The following is a 15,835-nucleotide window of genomic DNA, read 5'->3' on the forward strand; positions in this document are numbered from 1 at the left end:
TTAACCTTTAACCCTCTCAATTGGGGATGACCTATAGATTCTTAAAACCACACAGGCGGAAGATCCACCTTAGCTTACTAATTAACTATTCAATTTGGATGAGTTAATTAATTAAATTAATTCTGACATTCACATCATATGATTTAAATAAATGTTTTTTTTTTAATCACGACGTGCTACACGTGACTACACATTTTTTGACGAATGACTACACATTTTTTGAATCACATTATTGTTAACCTATTGTGAGGCTAAACCCATCCTCATCTCCCTTAGTGTAGGTAATATCGTTTGTTAAAAAAATAAAATAAAATAATTAATTATAAAAAAAAAACATTGTTTATATGACAAAAATACCCTTGCATTATTTGATGCATTATTTTAAGGAGCATTTTTGTTCCACTTTTTTTTTATGAAACACGCGACCTCAAATGGAGCTGCTGACTTTATATGGTAGTATATATCTTTCGTTTAAACGCTAGTGTGCAGGAAAACGAGATTGATAATATATACAACACCAATGCTACCCACATGCAACTTAAAAAATCACTCTACCATGTGGAGTTAAATAATACTATCATTATGCATCTCGACAAAAGGAAAGGTACGAATCAAGCAAGGATTGTTAATTGATCAAAAGAAATTATTTCTACCTAATTTCACTAAAGCATCAATATAGAACAAAATATAGTTCATCATCTATCACCAACACCCCAAAAACAAATCACTAAATTAAGTAACTTAGCAGCACCCTCTCTTTCTCTCCACCATTAATAATCGATCTGAAACCAATGAAGCTGAAGCATTAATATTTCTGAACAAGAAAGAAACAAGAGTGAAAAACCCTTCAACCCTAGAGATGGCATTTGCACCAAATGTTCAAGAAATGGTAAGAAGTAACCCATTGCAGGTCCCTGAAACATTCCTCGTAAGCAGGAAGGAAGAAGACGAGCCAAAGAGTACAGCAGACGCGTTTGATCTTTCATCGAAGATCCCTATCCTCGATCTTTCTCTGCTCTCGAGTGGGCACAAGGAGGAGCTCAACAAACTGGACCAAGCTTGCAAAGAATGGGGATTCTTTCAGGTATCCTAAATATATATTATACTGAACAGCTACACAAAATGTTTATGTTGACAAACAATGAACGTGGAGGTACACAAATTCTGGAAAAAAATCAACGCGATCTACTATCCAAACTTACCATGTTTTATGTTGTCGAACAGTTTGAGAAAAAGAACATTTTCCATTGTACCAGTATGATATCTAACTTGGTAGACACTTTGAGGTTATTATATAATAATATAGTTAAACATGATTGCAGGTGGTTAATCATGGAGTGGCAACAGAATTGCTGCAGGAGATGAAGGATGCAACGGCCAAGTTCTTTGAACTTCCTCTAGAAGAGAAGAATAAAATACGCATGTCAGGTGGCCGTGAGGGCTATGGGCAAGCCTATGCGATTTCCGAAGGGCAGACAATGGACTGGTCCGACACACTAATTCTAAGCCTTTATCCAGCTCAGTCAAGAGACCTTAAGTTTTGGCCAACTGCACCAAATGGGTTCAGGTATGTTTCTAAACTAAATTATTCAGGGAAATTATTTCCTGTGACTTTCTTATTTTGGGTCGATTTATTTCCGGGGACTTGAAACATTCTTTATGGATGTCCTTGTGCTAGCTACCAGCAAGCAAGCACGAGGAACATGATTCAGTTGCAAACGCAAGGATAAAGTATTTTAAGACCCCAAAAAGTCTTTCCGGTTTTTTTTGAATAACGGATTTTCACGTCGGGGAGAGGATCCTCTCTGGACCCAATACATCCGGATCCTCCTTCTTTTTTCTTCTCTACAGTTTTTCTTGTGCTTCGCCGCCTTCTTCAATTCTTCTTCTGCAATAATCCTTCTTCTCCTATTCTGCGGCTTCTTCTTCACTTTTTTTCTTTTACGTCATCCACAACTATTACGATGTTGCCAACACAACCAACTCCGGGGAAGCCACAACACCGACTCAGCCATTAAAGAAGAAGGATCCAGAGGATTCGAATGTATTGGGCCGGAGAGGATCTTCTCCCTTCAAGTCACAAGGGATTGAGGTCAAGTTATAAAAAAATGTTTAATATATAGAAGGAACTAGAAATTCCCAAGAGAGATATACAAACCAGGGGGAGGAGTCCTTTACAAATCCCTCTCACATATTGCAATGCTCATGTAGGGAAGAGTTTTTCTAATCCCTTCTATTTAACATTTTGTGATCTATACATTTCTTAAGAAACTTAAGATCAATCCCTTGAAACTTGAAAATCCCTCACCCAAACAACCTCTAGGATTACTTCTAGAGTATCCTATGATTGGAGCGTCTATATATTAGGAGTATCTCTCCAAAAAAACATCCATATTTAAAACTATTGTAAAACAACGAAAATATAAAGTTCGATAGATAAAGCTGAAATGAAAATGCGGATAATCAAATGGCTAAACAATCTCTGATACAGTTTCAATAATTACATATGTTAGACAGAAACATGATCGTCAAATGTGGACATCCTTATTCCAGAAAAACTCTTATCACTGTTAATAGATATGAACCGTAGTACTTGAGCGAGAGCCCACACGTCGGTAGAGTTATACCCAAACAAAAAATAAAAAAATTCAAATCAATTCAATTAACCACACGTGGAAGTGAACTAAACTAAACTCGCTTCCAATTTAGTGATAAGTGTGTTGATGATGATAGGGAAACTATCGAGGCATATTCAAGTGAAGTTAAAAGAATTGGGGAGGAACTCATAAGGTCTCTATCTATTATCATGGAGCTAGAGAAGGATGCTCTTCTTGGACTGCATAAAGAGGTGCTTCAAGCCTTGCGGGTGAACTACACTCCTCCATGCTCCATGCCTGATAAAGTACTAGCTCTAAGTCCGCACTCGGATACAACCACCGTAACCATACTCATGCAAGAAGATAATGTCACCGGATTACAGATTCGAAAAGAAGGCAAATGGGTGCCGGTGAAGCCGATTCCGAACGCTCTCGTTGTGAATGTCGGAGATGCTCTTGAGGTAAACATGGTTATTATTGAGTATGTAGTACAATGTTAATATTTAAACATAATTTTTATTATTTTTATGACAGATATGGAGCAATGGGAAGTACAAGAGCATTGAGCATAGAGCTGTCCCCAACGAAAGCAGGCTGAGGATATCTTATGCATCATTTCTTTTTCCACATACTGACGCGGAAGTTGGACCGTTTGATCATATGGTGGAGTCATCAAGAAAATACAAGAAATTAAAATTTGGAGATTATATGGCGAAGGCCATAAAGGGGAAACTCGATGGGAAGGCACACACTGAAATGGCAAAGATTGGAAGTTGAGCAATGATTAAATTTTTAAAAAACTAGAAGAAAAATCTAAATCCTGTCTTCTGTGATGACTTTCAGTAAGCTGCTTGTTATTAATAACTTCTAGTTTGGTGTTGGTTTTGTGATTTGATTCTGGTATATATGAGTAAGAAGAGTATGTTTATGTTATGCGTCACGTGTTCAAAAAAAACAAATAAATTACGAGAAAATTAGTAAAACGTTTGTATCCCAAATGGTTTCTAACAATGAAAATTGATGAATGTGGTCCATGACTTTGAGTCTTCGACCTTCGCATATCAATGTCGTCTTTTCCTTAGGATTTTGTTTATAATTATGTTAGTGAATCTATAATATGTTGTCATGTGAATAATATAAAAAATAATTAATTCTTGCTGTGAACTTTTCTAGTTTAAGTGTAATTGTGTAAATCCTAGATTTGATTTGATTCTAGTTATTCTTTCCTATATGAACTTGTATTCCTTAGGGATGAGGGATTTCTTCTGTCCTTTTACTACTATAAATAAAGGCACTACATAGGGGGATAACATATCCTCAATACACAATTCCCCTACGAGTTTACAAACACATCTCTTCTCTCTCTCCGCCCTTGCCGCTGGCCCCCTTCCCCTTGTCAGATAAGGCTACAATACGTTATCAGCATGCTCCTACTGCTGCGCTTGGGAATCTAACGTTGAAGATTTTTCTGCATCAAACCAGTTCATCCATATCATCACGCAATCAGGTTTTTTCAAAACAACAGTTTTTATCTCGATATTGTTGTAGCCCTGAAAGCATGAACATTCATCATAATGCATGACCCAACTTTATGTTTTTCGAATTTTAGATTCTACATAAATTGTGTATGCATTATACTCATAATTGTTGAATTATATGAATTTGATATTTGCCATGAATTGCATCAAATATATGTACATGCATTATATTATTGAATTGAATATGCATAAAATTGAATTGAATTCAACAACAACAAAAAAAAAAAAAAAAAAAAAAAAAAAAAAAAAAAGGGAAACAAACAAAGAAAAAAAAAAGAGAAATTGGAAACATGGATTGGGTTCTTTGAACCCATGACTTCGAGCCATTGAACCAAGCTTGTAGCTTGGGTGGCCAAGCCGAGCCACAAGTCCCCACCCAAAAACACCAACGCCTTCCACGGCACCTCCACCGTTGCAGGTTGGCCTGCAGCCAATCCTCACCCACAGATCATTGTGTTTTGACGACCTGCAGTTCGTCCCTGACACTGATTGACCGAGATTCTCTCGAATCTTATCGAAATTTTTCTAATTTTTCAATTCGTATTTCTAGGGTTTTGGTAGAACGTCGAGATTTTTCAAATCTCTGTTCATATTTGTGGTCTCCCTTGACCCACGGACTCGCCCCAAGCATCACTGTCCCAAACCACGGCTGCCTGAAGCGACAGCGCCAGCCTTCTTCCCCAGCGAACGCACCCAGCTGTGGCTAGGGGTCTTTGGACCTAACCCGAGCCCTATTTAGGATTTGTTACTCAGCCTTCTTTCTTTTTTCCTTTTTTTTGGGCTCACCTGTATTCGCCCAAAACCGTTTGACCGGCCCGTGAAAAAAAAAAAAGGAAAAAGAGTTCCTCTTCTTTAAGGCTTGCTTGAAATAACCCACATAAAAATAAAAATAAAAAAAATATTTAGGCTCTCCTGAAGCGGCCCAATGCTTTAGCTTGGCCCATTTTCCCTCTCTCCCTTTGGGCCTGCAACCCACCTGAGACCAAACTCGCCCAGCTTTCGGCATATGATGCATGACACCTATTTATTTAGCCCACCCGTGGGCTTAGGCCTTATTTTGGGCCCCGAGTTTAATTGCCTAATTATTTTTAGGCCCAATGGGTTTTATATTTTTTCACCCATACTTTAAATTTGGCCCGAAGTCCAAATAATTAATTAAATTACAATTTTAGACCTGAACTTCTATTTGCATATTTTCTCGTTGCATATTTATGTGTATATATTTACATTTGCCTGCATGAACATATGAATCTGAAGTTCATAATTATTTCGAAACTTGAAGTTTCTATAAACATGCCTTGTTTGAAACTTGAAGTTTTTCACTTAAAAACATCACCCATGAAAACCCGAAGCTTTTTCATTCGAATATTAGCCAATACATGTCTATTAGAACATCAATGTTCTACTCCTACATGAATGGATTGATTTTTTTTTTCTCCATTGCACTAATCACATCTTGTCCTTTATTTTGTGATAGGAACATGTCGAATTTGAACAAACTCAACTTCGCTGCTTTGGAGGTCTCTAGAAGGAACTATCTCAAGTGGGTCCAAGATGTGAAACTCCACCTCATTGCAAAGAATTTGCATCCCGCCATTGAAGATGAGATGGACAACCCTGTTGGCAAAGTTGAGAAAGCCACCGCTATAATCTTCATTCGAAGACATATCCAGGACGCCTTGCAAACTGAATATCTTTCTGAAGAGGATCCACAAGCACTATGGGTCGCTTTGGTTAATCGTTTTGATCACCAAAATGACTTCTTCTTGCCTGAAGCAAGATATGAATGGCAGCATTTGCGTTTCCAAGACTTTAAATCTGTGAATGAATAAAATTCTAAAGTTAGTCGAATCTGCTCACTTCTTAAGTTTTGTAATGAAACTTTGACTGAAGTGGATCAAGCTTATTTGCTCACTTCTGAAGAATACCTATTTGACCTTATTTGCTACTAATATTGTCCTGCAGCAACAATATAGAGCTCAGAAGTTCACTAAGAACTCAGATTTGATCTCTGTTTTACTTCTCGTTGAAAAGTATAACGAACTGTTGATGAAGAATCATCAAGCTCGACCTACTAAAGCGACTGTTGTGCCTGAAACACACTTTAACACAAACCAACGCCCAAAACACCAAAAGCAGCCAAAGGCCATCCCACCAAGGTCAACAGAGTCAAGGCCCATCCAAGGGAGGAAACAAAGCCCAGAAGCACCCAAATCTCGCTCCCAATGCCCCAAACTTTAAGAATAAGGGCAAAACACCTGAAACCATGGATGTAGACATGTGTTATCGCTGTGGTTCAAAGGACCATTTGTCTCGTGTTTGTCGAGCTCCTCAGAAGGTTGTAGTTGAATATCATTCTTATCATAAGAAGTTTGGATCAAACTTTGTGCAAGTGTACAATCCGGAAAGTACAAAGATTGAGGTTTCTGACTTTCAGGAGGCTATCACACCTATGGAAGATTAAAATCTTAGACATAGACTTATTTTTTAGATGAAATAAGACCATGGGGTCAAATTCCACGGTAGTGGCCTAACCCTCCCCTTGTTTTTTGGTTAAATTTTGAATAATTTTCCTTTATATTTGGATTATTTGTTGGTGATTTGTTTTTTGGATATTAAGTTCTTAATTAATTTCTGTCCTTGAACACTTAAAATTATTTTGAATGGATATTTTTTTTTTAGAACTTTTATGCATGTGACCGAATCAAATTAATTTTTCATTCTAAGTATGACTAGTGGGGAAGTTAGTTGTTTGGCAGATAGTGCAACCACACACACTATTTTACGCGAACACATATATTTCACTAACTTCATACCTAAGAATGTACCTCTGACAATCCTCTCAAGCCCATCCAACCTGATTGAATGATACGGTAAGGCACGTATAATATTGTCCAATGGTACAATCTTGACCATTGATGAGGCTCTTTATTCTCCACGTTCCGAAAGAACGTTGTTAAGCTTTAAGGACATTAGAGATAAAAATTACCACGCTAAAACCCACGTAGAAAACGGAGTTGAACTTTTGTGCATAACTTCCTACGAATATGGCCAGAAGCGTATTCTAGATAAGATGGAGCGTATCTTGAGTGGTCTGTATACTACGACCATACACCCCATAAAATGCCACTATATGGCCGGCCCTACATTTAGGATCGCGCACAAAATTACACTTTGGCATGATCGTTTGGGACATCTTGGACGAATAACGATGCGTCATATCCTCAAATCACACACGGGCATCCACTAACCCGAAGTTTAGGTTCGATTCAAGGAATCGCATGTCAAACATTTTCTATGGGAAAGTTTATTACTAAGCCTTCTTATGACAAGATTCGTTCGAATCCTCCCATTTTTTCTACAATAGATTCAGGGGGACATTTATGGACCGATTCACCCTTCATGCGGATCGTTTAGATATTTTATGATTTTGGTTGACACTTCCACACATTGATCACATGTGTGCTTGTTGTCCACAAGGAACGTTGCATTCTCCAAACTGTTGGCTCAGATTATCAAGCTCATGGCTCACCATCCTGATTATCCGATCAAATTTATTCAATTGGATAATGCTGGAGAATTCACATCTAAAACTTTTGATGACTATTGCATGTTGGTTGGGGTTGAAGTTAAACATCCAATACCCCATTTTCACACCCAGAACGGCTTGGCAGAGGCATTCATTAAGCGCTTACAAATGATTGTTCGATCGTTGGTCATACGTACCAAGCTCCCGATCGCTGCTTAGGGCCATGCAATATTGCACGCAGCCATGTTGGTCCCCCTGAGGCCTGTTGCGACCCAACCATATAACGCCCTTTAATTGGTTACTAGATACGAACCCGACATATCGCATCTACGTGTTTTTTATTTTGCAATCTATAGGCCAATTTCGCCGTCCTTACGTACAAAAATAGGGCCTCAGCAAATGATGGGAATCTATGTCGGATATGATTCTCCTTCAATTATTTGTTACTTAGAACCTTTGATAGGTGATCTATTTACCGCTTGACTTCTGTGAGACGGTCCCCCTATTGTTAGGGGGAGATAAGAACGTTAACGTTCCTAAAGAATGACGCGAATTATCGTGGATGACTCTCACTTTGTCTCATTTAGATCCCCATACCGCTCAGTCTAAAACTGAAGTCCAGTGCATATTAGATCTTCAGAGCATATCTCAAAGCATGCCAAATGCTTTCACTGATCTAATACGCATGACAAGATCACTTATTCCAGCTGCGAATGCGCTTGCAAAGATAGATGTACCAGGTGTACGATGGACTTCCCTCCTGGAGGCTTGGGATGCCAATCTTGGTGATCCACGTACATTAGTGTCTAGCCAATCATCTGCCCCTACACAAAAACGTGGCAGACCTCTTGGTTCAAAGGATTCACACCCCTGGAAAAGGAAACCCACAACACAAGCTTCTGAAAAGCCTACCGTGAATCTGACTGTCGCTTACTCATTCTATCCAACTCATGAGGAAATATAGATTACGGAAATGTCATTGAAGAGACAAATCCTCCTCCCGAGAATCGTGAGATTTCAATATATCATGTTAGCTTAAATAATGTGTGGTGTAGAAATGAGATGATCGTCGACGATGCATTGGCATGTGCAATAGCTACTGAGATCATGTTGAACAATGACATTGAACCTTATTCCGTGGATGAATGTCGACGTAGAACCGATTGGTCAAACTGGAAACAAGCAATCCAAGTCGAACTCGATTTGCTTATGAAACGTAAGGTGTTTAGACCTGTAACTCGTACTCCTCTACATGTGAAGCCCGTTGGCTATAAGTGGGTTTTCGTTCGGAAGCGTAATGAGAAAAACAAAATTGTGCGTTACAAAGCTCATCTTGTTGCGCAAGGTTTCTCACAATGCCTTAGGATTGACTATAACGAAACTTATTCACCCGTTATGGATATGATTACTTTTCACTACCTTATCAGTTTGGTAGTTTCTGAAAAACTGACTATGCAGCTAATAGACGTATTAACTGCGTATCTCTATGGGGATCTTGATACAAAAATCTATATGAAAATTCCCAAAGGACTTACATTGACTGGATCAAATATTTCCAAACACCGTAACATGGTCTCAATTTGGCTAAGGCGTTCACTTTACGGTTTGAAGCAATCCGGAAAATTGTGGTATAACCGTCATAGTGAGTATTTGACTAGTCAAGGATATGTAAATAATGAACTATGCCCTTGTGTGTTCATTGAGAAGTCACATTCTGGTTTTGCAATAGTTGTAGTATATGTCGATGACATGAACTTTATCGAAACTCCTGAAGAGCTCGTAAGAATTTCCGCGTACTTAAAGTCGGAATTTGAAATAAAAGATCTAGGTAAGACTCGATACTGTCTCGATCTCTAGATAGAGCATCGTTCAGATGGAATCCTAGTACATCAAATGAACTATACCCAGAATATGTTACGCCACTTTAACGAGGATAAAGCGAAGCCTTCGAGTACTCATATGGTCATTCGATCACTAGATGCAAAACGAGATCCCTTCCGTCCAAATAAGGATAATGAAGAGATTTTGGAGCCTGAAGTTCCTTATCTAAGTGTAACAGGCGCTTGATTGTACTTAGCTCAATGCACTAGACTCGACATCTCCTTCGCTGTTAATCTTTTGGCAAGATACAGTAATGCACCAACACGTAGACACTGGACTGGGGTGAAAGACATCTTCCGTTACCTTAAAGGTATTACGAGTTTGGGCTTGTTTTATCCCTACAAATCCTTGAGTGATGCCGCACCCTCTGCTTCTCGAGTTAATTCTCACCTTGATAGTTATGCCGACGCAGGATACTTATATAATCCGCACAACTCAAACGGGTTATGCCTTTACCGTTGGAGGCATCGCAATCTCTTGGAGGTCAACTAAATAGACCTTAGTTGCCACTTCGTCTAACCATGCGGAAATTCTCGCCTTACATGAAGCAACTCGGGAATGCTTTTGGTTGAGAGCAGTTGTAGGCCATATTCGAAGTTCTTGCGATCTCTACCCCACCGTAGATGTCCCTATGACGATCTTTGAAGACAACGCAACATGCATCGAACAGCTCAAGAAGGGTTACATCAAAGGAGACAACTCCAAGCACATTGTGCTGAAGTTCTTTTTTTTTCATATCAACAACAAGAGCATCAAAAGATTAAAGTCACACAAATTTGTTCAGAAGACAATTTGGCCAACCTCTTCACCAAATCACTACCAAAGACGACGTTTCAGAAGCTTGTTCAAGGAATTGGTATGTGTAAACTTTCTGAGTTGTAACATTGCTATTTATCTTTAGAACTGTGTCAAACTCAAGGGAAGTATCTTGAAGAATACTTGTTTGATCTTAATGTACTCTTTTTCCCTACGATTAGGAGAATTTTTCCCAATGAGTTTTTGCTACCTAACTAGGTTTTAACGAGGTACCCACCTTGGGTTGATCATATCCCTGATGACGTCTCATAGACGTTTCTTTTTGAATTTCTCATGCATCTTTCCTTAGACTATGGATTTTGTCCCTACTCGGGTTTTTGCCATAGCCTTAGGGTTTTTTAGTGAGACTTACTACTTTATGCAAGTTCCTACCTTATTGAGAATAAGCGTTGTTCCTTAGAATCAGTGCCGACAAGTCGACTTTCCTCAACTTCTGCATGATGTTGGATCTACCTTAAGTATTTAGAGACTCAAAGGGGAATATTGTGTACTTTCCTAGTTTAAGTGTGATTATATAAATCCTAGGTTAGATTTGATTCTAGTTATTATTTCCTATATAGACTTGTATTCCTTGGGGATGAATGATTTTTCTCTCATTTTACTACTATAAATAAAGGCACTACATAGGGGGGATAAAATATCCTCAATACACAATTCCACTATGATTCTACAAACATATCTCTTCTCTCTTTACCCTTGCCGCCGGCCCCCTTCCCCTTGTCAGATAAAATAGACTACAATAATTCTTTTAATTTATTTAAAATTCTAGAAGGAGCTTTAATGAAAATAGCTTCTCCAAATTTTTTATTAAGAAAAAAAAAATTATCTAATAACTTTATTTAATGAAAATGGTTTAAACTTTAAGTAAAATGACTTAAATTTTAATGAAATGACAAACGTTCAATATAATTAAAAAAACTAACGCGCTAGACCCTGCGCATTCGTCACACACACTCTCTTTTCTCCCTTATTATTTATTAAACTGAACACATATTATTTTTGAAACTTAACACAAGTACTACACTAGTTCTTAAAATGAACATTGACTATTTCTAAAAACTGAATACAGGTATTATCACTATTTCTTAGACTGAACACGGGTTGGCATGCACCTTGCACTCGCTTTTGGTTGGATTTTTTTTGTTTGTTTTTTTTTTTGTTTGTTTTGTCTTTATCATTAAATAAAGTTATCAGATAGAGTTTGACTAAAATTCAAAATTTTGACGTCTTTTCATTAGTTTTCCTAATTAACAAACGTTACCTCTGTTGATTGATACCTAATTCCACTAATCAACTCAACAATAAAACATGCAATATGAGTGTGAATTTGCTCACCACCCTTACTGGGTGGTAAGCACCTTTCTTAAAGAACAACGTTTCAAAAATATTTTATTTAAAAACGCTTTCAGTGTTTCAAAGTATTTGTCAAATGAGCCCCAATCATGATTAATAAATTTAATTTATACAAATACCTTTATATTAAGGTGAAAGAAAATAACCCTACTAACTGAATTACAATTCATTCTAAATTTGTTCCAATCAAATATTTAGATTTTTTTTAATATACTCCATAAATCCTTTCATTAGCATTTTTCGTGGATATATTAGTACCACATTCCTAGACTCCCCACGAGCTGCAAGTCTGCCCCGCATTTACTTTTGGGTTTCGGTTTTGTACTAGACCCATCGCCACACGTTCCGTCTTTATTAGAGAAATAGTACAAATATGTGCTAAGTAAGCAGTATTTATAAAATAATGAAAAGAAACTATGTGCCATGTCTGTCCATTTCTTTCACTACAAATGAATATGTTAATGATTTTGGATTTGTCTAATTTTTTGCAAGGATAATCTATTAATGATGTTTTAGAACATAGACGGTTCGGATTATTGAAATACATTACTAAGTAGAAGATCTTACAAAACGTATGTCAAAAGTTGTGTAAAAAAAATGGTATCACGAATCTGCCCCTATAAGCATATGCGCGCACAACAAAGTAATTCCTCTAGTTCCGTTCCGGCCTTCCTACTTAGTTCCTCTAGACGTTAGAAGCGTTGACGCTCTTTTTTCCTTATGGACATGACTACTATTTTGCTTGATTAGTTCTCGCATGACTCTTCTTCACATTGATGTCAATCCGATTCGTTGACTTATTGGCCGAATATCAATACCGTCTACTGATTATGGAAGCTAGTGTGGCCAATGTGTGAGCAAACTAATTCTTCGTCCTCAACGGATAATTGAAGGTAATCCGTCTGAACTTTAGGTACACAAAAAAAATGTAGCGTGACAAGAAAATAAATGACTAAGCACGTTAATTAGTGTGACCGTCAAATTCCGAATGCTTTCGTTGTGAATGTGGGAGATGTTAACTCATGTTACCGGGGTAGAATACGGTTGTTACTGTTATGGCAGATATGGAGTAATGGGAAGTACAAGAGTGTTGAACATGTATAGAGCGGTAGCAAACGAAACAGGGCGAGGATCTCTCATGCATCGTTTATTTATTCGCAATTTGATGCGGAAGTTGAACCTAGATCAAATAGTGGGCACGTACAAGAAAGTCAAATATGGTGATTATCTGTGGTACATAGCAATGATTTATGTACCCTGATGCGCAGTTCGAAACCCACCGATCTCTCTTCCTTTAACATCTAACAATTATCTCACTGTCGTTATCGTTTGTAAATAACAAATATGGCGATTATCTAATCACTTCCTTGATTGGGGATTACAAGGGGAAGGGACACACAGAAATAGCAAAGATTGAAAGTACGATAAATTTTGACATTGTTAAAACCCATAGCCAAATCTTCAGGACACCGGCCATCTTTCTTGCCCGCTAACTAAAAATCCAACACAGGAGGAAATGTAAGATAAATCAGAGAGAAAAGGCAAAATCTTGTGCGTACATGTGAAACTGCAATTTGTAAGCCAAACAATTTTACGATCAAATTGTAATAATTATGCAAGCAAAAATTCCTGTGAATCCAAGTAGAAATACAAGTTTTGGGGTGAGGGGGAATAAACGAAATTACAACAAAACAGTATGATACACTAAAACAAGTTCACTGAGCTAAACACAGGCAACATAAACAGCAATGGCTACGTCATTAATTCGACTGTGAGCTACCATTCGTATCATCTCTGTTACCAGAACTACCTTGAGCGTTTGCAGCCTCGGCTGGAGGACCTAATCCTAGCAGCAAAGGAGGAGCTTCTTTCGTCTCAGCAGCAGGTTTTGTATCAGCGGGATTTGGAGAAAAAGCTCTAAGACGAGGTTCAAAAAGCTTGCTTGCAACATCAGGTGGCGGTCCATCTTCCCCAGGGAGAACAAGAAGCCCCTTCTCACGAAGAGAAGATGGCTCGTTGAAGCAGGCATTCCAGAGTGAGTCCACCAGCTGCCTCTCTTCTTTAGCTGCCCCTAGATCTTCAGGAGACATCGAACTTATACCTTTAATTCGTTCTTGAAGAAGTTGCTTCAACTTCTCATCTTCATCAGCTAACCTACTATTGGCCCCATCAGTTTTGTCTTGGGCGAGCACAAGAAGGCCCCGAAGTGCAGCTTCTCGTACTTCTAGATCTTCGCTAGAGGCAAGGTGCAACATTATGCGTGGAAATCCTAGCTCCGTTGCTACGTTGCAATCAGAACTATTCTCGTGCAGTAGCAACTGAATCAAGTTCAGAGCTTTCCTGAAAAATGATTGATTTTCACAAGAAATTTCAATATTTTAGATACTAAATGAGGGAAAAATGAAGTCATAAACAACAGAAGATTTCCAAATATACAATTTAATACAAGTGAAACGAAATGAAGATATAACTAAATCCTTGTAACACACCATTACCTCTGGAATCTCACGTTGTCAGAAGCCAAAGCATCTCTCAAGGCTGCATAACCATTTGCCAGACGAAATGCAGTGATACCGGGTTTGTTGTGCCGGATTAAAGCTGCAGAGTAATTAATTTGCAAAGCAAAAGCTATACATCAATATCCTTTCAGAAGACGCGCAAAACTAAAACACAAGAACTTGCATGACTAAACAGCACAGTTCGTCATAACACCAAAAGCAGTACTTACAGGAAATTGCTCCAAGGGCTTTGGTTCGAACCGTGACATCAGGGTCAGATGCTAGATTAGTAAACAGATATTCTAAGCCATTCGCTTCCATAACCAATTGCTGGCTCTTGGGGTTGTTCTGGACAATAGTGGTCACAACTTCTGCAGCCTTTGCACGGATATTAGCATGGGAATTCTTCAGGTGACCAAGAAGAGGGACCAAACCGCCAACGGAGTGAAGATCTAAAACACATACATACATCCAATGAGACATGCCAGATTACAAATTTCAACTACCATTATGCTAGTACAAGACCTTAATATGAATAAAAAAAGAGACACCGAAAATATACGATAACAAAGTCTAGTTCAGTGGGCCACCTCTGCCCCAATTTCAAATTCTCACGTTGTTTAGATTAGATTAGAATATCGCTCGAATTAAAATGAAAAAAAATCTAGTACAAGAAAGGGGTAAGAAATGTTACCATTGGCCATGTCAATGGACTCAACATGCTCCTGCAACTCATCCAACAAATCTGCCACAAACCCAAAAGAGTTACCACCATAAAGTTAATAAATTTGTCGAAAACTCATCAGAAAAAGAACGAAAAATGAAAACTTTACTAATCAAATTCAACAAAATGGGGAGGAAAATACCTTCTATGTCAGCAGAAGTAACTCCCTGAGCTTCCAAGACGTCCTCAGGAGTCTGCATTACAAGCGATATCTCCTTCATCCTCTTTACAACATCGATACTCTGCGACTGCATCGCTTCCATAAACCACTTCCGTTCCTCCTCGCTATCAAACACAAAGCACAAATCAGTCAATGTAATCTCAACTAACTCGAAATAATTGATTAATTTATGGAACTTAGGGGCGAGGGAGAGCTAATTACCTCAAATTGCGATTGGGGGGAGTGCCATCGGAGTGAGCGAGGCTCCATTTGAGCAGTCCTTCCCAGTTGGGTCCGCCGTCCGCCATTGTTGCTTCGTCGGAAACAAAAACCCAAAACCTTAAAAAAAATCTCTGGCTTTCTCTTCTCTGCTGATAAATGAACGAACGAGAAACTATGAACGAAACGGTTTCAAGGAGCGGGAGAGTTTTATAGGATGAAGGGTCGAGGGGATACAGCACCGCTCGGACTTGAAGTTCCTGAAACCTCCAGAACGTTCTGGAATTTTTGAGATATTCTACGACTGAAAAGAAGAGACGAGTTGCTGGGCCTTGCCGCCTTGAGGGCTGCTAGTAAGATAAGGAATTTTGAGGCCCATTGAATTTATTTATTTATTTTATAAACGATAGAGTTAATTGATTAAATAGTATAAAGAGCGAGAAGTCAGTGCACAACATAGCGTACAGGCATAATTATTTTCCGTTACACTTGTGAACATGGTGTTCAACCTAATTTTTTC

The 15,835-nt window shown here is 38.4% G+C and overlaps 3 protein-coding genes across 3 annotated transcripts; 2 read left to right on the forward strand and 1 right to left on the reverse strand.

Moving 5' to 3' along the window:
• The first annotated feature begins 842 nt into the window (after positions 1 to 842).
• LOC137744679 (protein LATERAL BRANCHING OXIDOREDUCTASE 1-like) lies at positions 843 to 3,374 on the forward strand. The gene is made up of 4 exons (XM_068484449.1): positions 843 to 1,084; positions 1,323 to 1,567; positions 2,734 to 3,058; positions 3,132 to 3,374. The coding sequence occupies exons 1-4, from the start codon at positions 860 to 862 to the stop codon at positions 3,372 to 3,374; spliced, it is 1,038 nt and encodes a 345-aa protein (XP_068340550.1). The 5' UTR covers positions 843 to 859.
• A 2,242-nt stretch (positions 3,375 to 5,616) lies between these two features.
• Positions 5,617 to 5,967, forward strand: LOC137744324 (uncharacterized). The gene has a single exon (XM_068484163.1). It carries the CDS (start codon positions 5,617 to 5,619, stop codon positions 5,965 to 5,967), a length of 351 nt encoding a protein of 116 aa, XP_068340264.1.
• A 7,336-nt stretch (positions 5,968 to 13,303) lies between these two features.
• On the reverse strand, positions 13,304 to 15,618 carry LOC137745648 (uncharacterized). The gene is made up of 6 exons (XM_068485637.1): positions 15,319 to 15,618; positions 15,079 to 15,221; positions 14,907 to 14,957; positions 14,443 to 14,664; positions 14,210 to 14,312; positions 13,304 to 14,054 (listed from the first exon to the last, which is right to left on the reverse strand). The coding sequence occupies exons 1-6, from the start codon at positions 15,402 to 15,404 to the stop codon at positions 13,475 to 13,477; spliced, it is 1,185 nt and encodes a 394-aa protein (XP_068341738.1). The 5' UTR covers positions 15,405 to 15,618; the 3' UTR covers positions 13,304 to 13,474.
• Positions 15,619 to 15,835: the final 217 nt, after the last annotated feature.

This window comes from Pyrus communis, chromosome 9, assembly GCF_963583255.1.
Source record: "Pyrus communis chromosome 9, drPyrComm1.1, whole genome shotgun sequence".
Lineage (NCBI taxonomy): Eukaryota > Viridiplantae > Streptophyta > Magnoliopsida > Rosales > Rosaceae > Pyrus > Pyrus communis.

Bases quoted from the DNA above. Each gene is read 5' to 3' on its own strand.
- LOC137744679 (XM_068484449.1), top strand. From the start codon at position 860: ATGGCATTTGCACCAAATGTTCAAGAAATGGTAAGAAGTAACCCATTG. The intron at 1,085-1,322 runs GTATCCTAAATA...ACATGATTGCAG, and splicing joins AAGAATGGGGATTCTTTCAG to GTGGTTAATCATGGAGTGGC. The intron at 3,059-3,131 runs GTAAACATGGTT...TTTTTATGACAG, and splicing joins ATGTCGGAGATGCTCTTGAG to ATATGGAGCAATGGGAAGTA.
- LOC137744324 (XM_068484163.1), top strand. From the start codon at position 5,617: ATGTCGAATTTGAACAAACTCAACTTCGCTGCTTTGGAGGTCTCTAGA.
- LOC137745648 (XM_068485637.1), bottom strand. From the start codon at position 15,404: ATGGCGGACGGCGGACCCAACTGGGAAGGACTGCTCAAATGGAGCCTC. The intron at 14,958-15,078 runs GTATTTTCCTCC...GGTTTGTGGCAG, and splicing joins TACTTCTGCTGACATAGAAG to ATTTGTTGGATGAGTTGCAG. The intron at 14,313-14,442 runs GTAAGTACTGCT...ATTACTCTGCAG, and splicing joins AGCCCTTGGAGCAATTTCCT to CTTTAATCCGGCACAACAAA.